The sequence below is a fragment of the Ichthyophthirius multifiliis genome (genome assembly GCF_000220395.1).
Source record: "Ichthyophthirius multifiliis unplaced genomic scaffold scaff_1120509251299, whole genome shotgun sequence".
NCBI lineage: Eukaryota > Ciliophora > Oligohymenophorea > Hymenostomatida > Ichthyophthirius > Ichthyophthirius multifiliis.
Genome location: NW_004086009.1, coordinates 70,547 through 79,356, shown reverse-complemented (window position 1 = coordinate 79,356; position 8,810 = coordinate 70,547). Strand labels below are relative to the sequence as shown.

General features: G+C 18.4%; 3 protein-coding genes across 3 annotated transcripts, besides 12 other annotated features; all 3 read right to left on the bottom strand. All coding sequences in view use genetic code 6, as the record gives it.

Moving 5' to 3' along the window:
- Nucleotides 1-336: 336 nt before the first annotated feature.
- On the bottom strand, nucleotides 337-2,448 carry IMG5_178130 (insulin-degrading enzyme, putative; the record flags this gene model as incomplete). The annotated part of the gene is made up of 2 exons (XM_004027639.1): nucleotides 337-2,102; nucleotides 2,217-2,448. The coding sequence occupies 2 exons, from the start codon at nucleotides 2,446-2,448 to the stop codon at nucleotides 337-339; spliced, it is 1,998 nt and encodes a 665-aa protein (XP_004027688.1).
- A 188-nt stretch (nucleotides 2,449-2,636) lies between these two features.
- Nucleotides 2,637-2,671: a microsatellite.
- Nucleotides 2,646-2,769: a microsatellite.
- Nucleotides 2,668-2,762: a microsatellite.
- Nucleotides 2,711-2,773: a microsatellite.
- Nucleotides 2,718-2,807: a microsatellite.
- Nucleotides 2,808-4,052: 1,245 nt separating this feature from the next.
- Nucleotides 4,053-4,110: a microsatellite.
- Nucleotides 4,069-4,106: a microsatellite.
- A 97-nt stretch (nucleotides 4,111-4,207) lies between the features above and the next one.
- Nucleotides 4,208-4,290: a microsatellite.
- Nucleotides 4,233-4,290: a microsatellite.
- Nucleotides 4,291-4,495: 205 nt separating this feature from the next.
- IMG5_178120 (hypothetical protein) lies at nucleotides 4,496-6,332 on the bottom strand. Its single transcript, XM_004027638.1, has 2 exons — nucleotides 6,091-6,332; nucleotides 4,496-6,033 (listed from the first exon to the last, which is right to left on the bottom strand). Exon 2 carries the CDS (start codon nucleotides 5,659-5,661, stop codon nucleotides 5,326-5,328), a length of 336 nt encoding a protein of 111 aa, XP_004027687.1. The 5' UTR covers nucleotides 5,662-6,033; nucleotides 6,091-6,332; the 3' UTR covers nucleotides 4,496-5,325.
- Nucleotides 5,961-6,005: a microsatellite.
- A 622-nt stretch (nucleotides 6,333-6,954) lies between the features above and the next one.
- Nucleotides 6,955-6,985: a microsatellite.
- A 507-nt stretch (nucleotides 6,986-7,492) lies between these two features.
- Nucleotides 7,493-7,549: a microsatellite.
- A 337-nt stretch (nucleotides 7,550-7,886) lies between these two features.
- IMG5_178110 (n-terminal domain protein) lies at nucleotides 7,887-8,636 on the bottom strand (the record flags this gene model as incomplete). The annotated part of the gene is made up of 2 exons (XM_004027637.1): nucleotides 8,122-8,636; nucleotides 7,887-8,069 (listed from the first exon to the last, which is right to left on the bottom strand). The coding sequence occupies exons 1-2, from the start codon at nucleotides 8,530-8,532 to the stop codon at nucleotides 7,887-7,889; spliced, it is 594 nt and encodes a 197-aa protein (XP_004027686.1). The 5' UTR covers nucleotides 8,533-8,636.
- Between the last annotated feature and the right edge of the window lie 174 nt (nucleotides 8,637-8,810).

Sequence of the window (8,810 nt, the reverse complement as noted above, 5' to 3'; positions counted from 1 at the left end):
ATGAATTTTATTTAAAGAAAAAACTCTTACAGAAACTATATAGCCTAATTGCTCTTAAGTTCTTAGTTTTGCAAAAGCAGGCTATTTTAAGATATTTAATAATAAAGAAAACAAATTTATAGTTCTTATTTATTATTACTTATCAAAAAATATCCTGTTTTGATATTTAGGATTTTAATTTTGGTAAATTTGAACAATAAGTGAGTTTTTTAATTTTATTCTAAATTAATATTTTAAATAAAAATCTAATTTTGTGGAAGGTTTAATGTTCTAGAGAAATTAATATTGTTTTCTTTTAATTATTACGACTTTTCTTTAAATAAATTATGTATTTTTTCAGAAAAATCTATAGCTTTTTTTATTAAAAATTGCCAATAAAGGATAATTCAAGAAAACTTTTAAATAATAAATTATTTATATAAACAAGGAATTTTTCATATAATTTTTAAGGAGAATTATCTTAAATTAAATAAATAATTTTATTTTTTCTTCAGTATTATTATCTAAAAGATTATTACAAAAATGGTCTTCGAAATTATGAGGAGATTATATATAAAAGTTTTGCAAAAGTAAAAGTTTTTTTTACAAAAACCTCTCAAAATTAGAAAATTCGAAAAATTCTTAATTATTCTAACTATTAAATGAAATTAATTTTTAAACTATTTCATATGAATAATCTAATAATTTATCGGAAAATCCTTGACAATTTAACGTTATTTTCCTTCTTTAGAACAAATATGAATCCACTAAATTAGCCAATTATGCCATATATTAAATTTCTCTAATGAAATTTTTAAAAAGAGAATAATAAATATAATTAAAAAGTATTCTTTCTTCTTTAGTAAATAAAAAACTGTTTTAAATTTTATAATATATATTCAGTTGAAAAACCCCTTTTGGAGTTTTAAATATGCCATCATCGCCTTTAAAATACGCTCTCATATTTTCCTTTTCATAAATTATTTTTGGAAAATTACCCACGCTTTCTTCTTTTATGACTTCGAAATTTTCCGGAATAAATATATTTTTAGGAGGAAGACCTATATTTGTACAATTTAAAGGATTTTGGTAAATCTATTCAATTTCTTATGAAAAATTTTAAATAGAATAATTTGTTTGATAATGATTTTCTATTAAATTACATTCTTCTTAAGAAAACAAAGGTGAAGAATGAACAATAAGCAAATTTTCTAAAGTAAAATTTTAAACAATTTCTTATATTTTTTCAAAAGAAAAAGTCTCCATTAAATAAGGATACTAAAGTACATTTTCTATAGGCAAATCATGCATAATTTTACTTAAATTAACCACTAAATTTAAAGGATCACTTTTTTCTTTAAAATCAAACAAAATATTTTTCATTAATTTAATTTCCTTCCAAATCCTTTAAAATTATTCCTCTTTTATTTCTTTTAAAAATTAACAGAAATAAAACACATATTAAACCACTTTTGTAATATTCTTCTAACCTTATTCACTTAATGTTATATTTACATTAAATTCTACAAAATTTTTCATATAAACTGAACTTCCAGAAAATAATTCGAAAGCTAAATCTTCCTTTATGAGTAAAGAAAGTAAAGAATTAGGCCCTTCATGTCCCCATAAATGTTATAAAAAATCAAAATTTTTATTTTTATAATCTTCTTGATCAAAATTTAGGTACCACTTAAAATTAATCCTATGATCTTTTTAAACTGGTATGTATTTAATATACTTAGACAGTGTTTTTTTTTCAAAAGGAAATTCTTTATATATTGGATTTGGTTAATTTTTGTTATTTATTTCTTTGAAAAAATCCAGGTATTTTTCCAAATTCTCATTTTTAGAATATATTGCCAATTTCATAAGATTAGCAGAATAGTATTTTTCATAAAACAAAATCAAATTTTCTCTCAAATCATTTTTTAAAAGAGTTTCAGTATTTCCCGTTGAAAACTTTCCAAAAGCATTATCCTATTTACTCATATTTCGAATTATTTAAAATTATCTTCTTGCGTCTATTAAAAAATTCTTTTTATTTTCGTTATTTATTGCCTATAATTCCCTCTAAGTACAACTTTCAGTAAACAAAGGAGATTTAAAGAATTATGAAAAACGATCTAAAGCCCCTTCTAAGCCTTCGTTTGAAACTGAAAAATAATAAGTAGTTTATAAAAGGCCTGTTGATGCATTTTATTTTCCTGCTCTTTTGCTTAAATATGATTTATATTCACTTTCTTGTGGATATTTTTATGTTCCTAAAAATAACATATGTTCACAAAAATGAGCTAGTCCTTATAAATGCTGAGGGTCTTCTAAGCTACCGACATTTACGGTTAGTGAACATGTACTTTTATCTGCTTATGGATCTTTAATGAGAATGCAATCAAGATTATTTTATTATAATTTAATGTATTCGTATACATATGAATCGTTTAAGCTTTTTTTTATTAAGTTTTTTATCATATTTGCAATTTTTATCTTTTAATTTAATTATTTATATATAATTTTATTTATTTAATAAATAAAAAATTTTAGTTTCCTATTATTTTCAATATGATAAGCAAATAATTAAAAAATATGGAATTAAATTATATTTTATAATATGAAATTTATAAATAATGTTTTTAACAAAATAATAAATAACGGGTAATTAATATAAAAATATTATATAATTAAAAATATTATAATTTATTATATTAATATAATTAATTATTAAATATCTAAATTTTTGATATATATATTTATATTTATTAATATATATTTAATTATTTTAATATTTATATATATAAAAATATATATCTATATATTTTATAAATTTATATTTCTTTATTATCTAATATAATTTTTATTATTACAATAAAATATACCTTTAGTTTTATTTATTTTTGTTTCAAATACTTTATAAAATTTAAAATATAATTAATAAATTATAAATAAATAAAAATTTTAATAAAAAATCTTTATTTATTATTATGAAAATTATATATTTTGTAATAATTGGTTTTTTGTCATTATGCAGGTTCTGTATAAAAATTTTAAAATACGAGAACATATATTATGTAAAAAAATATAAAAATCTGCAAGATCTCCCATAAACAATAATTATTTATGACTTTCGGGCGTATTTAAAACTTTTAGTATATGAAGATGATTGAAATCAAATTCAATAGAATGTTTAAAAATAAGATTTAAATATTATTTATCAAACATCAATATAAATTCAATTTGAAATTCGGCTAATAATACACATTAAAGATTTAAGAAATTAACAACAGATATATTAATATATAATTTAAATTATTAAATTTTTACTTTTTTTAATATAAAATAAATATATTTATATATTTTTAAAATAATTTATTTTAATACAACTTTTTTTCTAAATCTGTAAAATTCATTATAATTCAACTACTTTATAAAATTAAATTTTAAGAAACCTGATTTTTACTTCTTAAATGTAAGATTTAAATAATTAAACAATTTTTCCATTAGAAGACATTAATCTGAATATTTTCCACAATTAATTGAAATAGCTCTATATTTGTCTATTTTATTTAAATAAAATATCCATATTTTAGTACAATACATATTATATTATGCTTTCATTTAGATTCTAAGTTGTTTTCGTTTTTATGGTTTTTTTTTTGGTTGCTTTTCCTCTTTCTTTCTGATGTAAAGTTATTTAATGAAATTTTACAAAACAGAATTTTAAAAAAGCAGGCAAAAAAGGTAGTTCTTTAGAAACCTCTATAATCAAATTTAATACAGAGATTTGCCCGCAAGCAAACATAGTAAGTAATTTCAAATAAAATAACATAGGATATATGATTTACCCATTTTCTTTATTTTATTTATTTTTTTCTATTAAATTCACCAGATGTATCATCATAAAGAATTATTAAAATTGCTGCTTTATTTAATGAATCTATTTATGTTAAATATATGTCTTAAAATATATAATATACTATTTCAAATCCTAACTATTGAAAAAATAATTTATTATTTCTGGATTAATTTATAAATTTTTCAAATATTTTGATTTTATTTCATTTATATAATATATTGTATTTTTTAATTTAATTATTTTTTATAATAATATTTTTTTAAAATATATTTTTTTAATAAATAAATATAAAAATTATATTTTTTTTTTGATAAATCTTTATTTTCATTATTTGTTCGATTCATCTCCTAATCTGGAATATTATTATTCTTATTATCTAAATATATATATATTTTTTATTGATAAATATAATTTTTATTTTATATATAAAATATATATATTTATTTAATAATAGTAAAATAAACTTAGATATAATAGCTGCAAAATTGGAATGAGAAATGTTTTTCATACAATTAGGTTATTAAAGCATTTATTTTTCCATATACTCATCTACATTTTCAGCATAAAGATCATCAGAGTCGCTATTAGAATTACTTTTATAAAACTATTTTTTTTTTGAAGCCTTATAAATATCATCATCAATTTAATTACTAAAAATGTATTTCTAAATATCTTTTTTATCTTTTTCCTAAGACTATTCTTATTCAAATTAAATTTTAGAATATTCATTAAGGTATTATTATTTTAATTTCTAATTTTTTTAATTTTTTTCTTTTATTTCTAAAGGAGGCTTTTATTAAGGGCTCTTTTTTTTATTTGGCTTCGGAACTTATTATTGTATTTCTTTAATTTCTTTCCATTTAGTATCTTTTTATTTTTTTTTATTTTTTTCGATTGAATTTCCATGTTTACTTTCCAAAAAATATGTTTTGACAGGTTTTTCATTATTTTTGTAAATTTAATTTAGAATTTCTCTTTCTGTTTTTTTATATTATTCGCTTCTTTTTTTTTCTGGGTTATAATAAGGTTCATCTTAATGCATTTCTTTTATTATTGTTTTTGGCAAATCTTCCAATTCTGCTGTTTAAAATATTTTTTCAATGAATTCTTCAGGTAATTATTATTAAAGAAGTTCTTTATTTTATTTCATTTGTAAAATTTTCTTATCATTATCATCTAAAGAAATCTCTTTACATTAGATGGATTTAATATCCATTTTATTGACAATATTTTGGACTTATTTTTATTTTTGTTCATTCTTTTTTTTCAATACTTCGTATTATTATTGATTAATTTCTCCGTTTTTTATTTATTTTTAATTTTTATTTTCCTATAATTAATTTTTTCTTTATATATACTCTTATTCTTACTTTTATCTTTTTTTTTAGACAAGCTTTCTAATCAACTACTTAAACAAAGTTAAATAAATTCTTTTATAAACCTATTTTTCTATTTAAGATTAATTATTTTCATTACTATTATTATTCGATGAAAAATCAAAATTCATTTCCTTTTAATTTTAAAAATTTAATTTTTTTGATTTTTTTAATTGTTCTATCTATTTTTCTTTCAAAATAAGGAGGCTTATTTTCAAAGCTTCTTTTTCTTATTTTTTTTTTTTTTTTTTTTATAATTCCCTTTTTTTTGCCTCTTTTTCTCTTTATAATATTTTTTCTTCTCTCAGTATATTTTGCATTTAAGAATTCGAATGATTGTTCTTTTCGGAAAGTTTTTTTTTTTTTCAAAATATTTTTTTTCAGAATTCTATTTTTGTTCTTAAAAATCATGCACACCAGTTGATATTTTCCATAATTTTTATTTTTCCTTTTCATTTTTTTTTAAAAACTATATTATATTTTTCTTTTTTATTTTATTATTTCTTTAAATTCATTCTTCCTTTTACGCAATATTCCTTCCACTTTCTCTTCATTTTCTCCAAAGAAATTATTCAAATAGCAAAAACGATCTTTCCTTTTAGATTTATGTGCAGATTAGCTAAAATTTTTCAAGCTTTTTTCATTCAAACGTTACTAATCTACACCCCAATTATATTAATGAACATTTTTGTTCTTACTTTCATCTTTTTAGATATTTTTTTCTATGTAAAAGTTTCAAATACTCAAAACGTTATTTAATGTTTTCTTTTCGTAATTTTTCTTATTCTTATTTTTCTTTTTTGCTACCTTCTTCAATTTACTTTTACACTTTTTTTTAAAATAATTATTATATATATAAAATAATATTTTAATAAAATTTTTTACTTTTATAAATTAAATTATTTTAAATAACCATTTCATCAATAATTTTTTAACTCAACTCTTTATTTTTTACAGGTTTTTACATTTAAGGAGGATTTTTCATTTAAGGCATTTAATTTTATATACATTTAATAATTTTTTCATCTTTTTCTTTTTAAACATTACTTTCTGTCCTTTCATTTTTCGCACTTTTTGGCCTTTATTTCTAGATTTCGAAGATAACTTCTTTTGTTTTTTTCGGAATTTCATTATTATATTATTTTTAATTTTTTTAATTTAAATTATTTTATAAATTTTGAGTATTTTATTTATTTTCAATATTTATAGATTTTTTGTATCTATTCTTATGTTTTTTTTATTCTTCTAATTAATTTATTAATTAAATTTGCCTCTCTTGTTCTTCTTAAAGTTTTTTTTAAAGTTCTTCTTCTTCTAAAATTTAATTGTATTATTTAGTTTTGAACATTTTATGATATTTTTTCATGTCAAAAACTTCTTTATGAATAACTTGAGCATATAATCTTCCGCATTCAGAATCCCAAGTTGAACTTTCACTATCAAAGCTTTCATCTTAGTATTCGTTTTTCATATTTAAAATAATTTCATCATAATAGCAATTTTCACATGCATGAGAATCTGTATCGCTTGAAAGAACTTCTTCTTTTTTTTCGCTTTCTTATTCTTAAGGAGGATTTTCTTTTATAGATTTAAATAATATTTAACTAATTTTTTTTAAATACTTTTTTTGGTTGTTGGTTAGTAATATGTTTGTTTTTAATTCTAAATTTATGTTTAATGAATTTTTTCGTTTGAAGTTTGTCCTTTTTACTCTGGAGTTCTTAAATTTAAACCCAAAATTTCTCTATTTGAATTTTTTATTTAATGAATATTTTATTTAGATTTTTAGTTATTATTAGGATTTTAATTTTTTTATGGATTCTTGTTTTCATTATTTTTCTTTTCATGAATTTCAGTTTAAGAATTCGATTTTTTGGGTTTATTTATTACATTCTTTAGCGGGCTTTGAAATTTTAATTATATTGGATAACCTTTTTTAATTATTATTTTTTATATCTATACTTTATTACATTAATCTTCTTTCTTGCTATCTATTGTAAAAAAATTTTCGGGTTATATTGGGGTTCCTTATATTTATCTTTTATTATTTTTTATATATAAATATATTTTTTGGGAATTTTATATATATTTTTGTATATACTTTTGCTTTTTAATTGACATATTTCAAAAAAAGAATTTGTAAAATTAATATATAAATTATTTAAAAAAAATACAAAATATATTAAAGGAGAAATTCAAACAAAATAAAATATTTTATAATTAATAGAAATTAATTTATAAAATGAAACTATTTATTGATAATTTTATTGTAAATGTTTTCTTGTATAATAAATTTAATTTTTAATTTTAAATATAATTGATATTCAATTTTAATTAAATTTATAAATAATACATAAGTAATTAATTAATACTGAAATCTTAGCTTTAAAATTATTAGTTTTATAAAAGCAAAATTTTTAAAATTTATATACAGAAACTTAATTTTTTTTAAAAAAAACTAAATTCATATAAATTTAATAATAATCAATAAATACAAAAATTTATAATTTAATTAATAATAATTTTATTTTAGAAAATATATACAATATTATAATTTATATATTTTTTAATTAAATTGAAAAACTTATAATAATTGAATATACAAATATGAAACACAAAATATATTTTTAGATATAAACTCTTAATGTACAATGATATTTTTTTTTAATTAATAAAACACATCAGTTTTTTTAATCTTTTTCTTAAACCTTATCATTTTATTTATATTAAAATCCATTAAATTTCTTAAGGTTAGTATATTCAGGATAGAACTATTCAAAATTCTTTGCTAAATTTAGTATTCTGGTACTAACATTAACTAAATCTTTACATTCAATTTTTAGAAGATTTATAATTTATTTTATCTTTAAAATAATATTAATATAAATATTAATTTTTTTAATTTTTAAAAATTACATTTTATTCAGCTTAGAAATTATTATTAATTTCTTAGACGATTTTAAATACAATATAAAGAACAGAAGCAGCCAACAAAGAATAAGGTATTAATTTAATAAATTCATAGTCATAGAGTATCATTTTAGATAAATAAATACAAACTTTATGGGCATATTAGAATTCTTAATTAGGCATTTTATCTTAATATCCGAAATAGTTCAAAGCTTACATACATATTTCGGTATGGAGAAGTACCCAATAAATTAAAATTGAGTGTTTCTAGAATTTCAGCTTCAGTATTTCTAATTTATTCTTCAGTTAATTTACTATGAGCTATTCTTTCTTATAAAATTTTAATTCTAATAGGATATATTTCTTCATATTTACAAGCAATAAACATGCAAGTGACTCCGGTTAGATGTAAGTCATTATTTTCTTTTACGGTTTTGGTTTTTTCTAAAAACATATCCATTAATCTTACTGCCATAAAATATGCTTCTTCTGAACATTTATAGGACTTCATTACTTCAATCATCCAGTCTACCATTTTTGACCTGAGAGATGTACTTATGTTATGTTTTAAAAGAGAGTTTTTAGGAACCATTTTATTCTTTTTTTTTTTAATTATAAATTTTTTATTTATTTTATTTTTATTTTTTACCTCATTCTACTTTATGTATTATATTATTTCTTATGAATATTCTGAA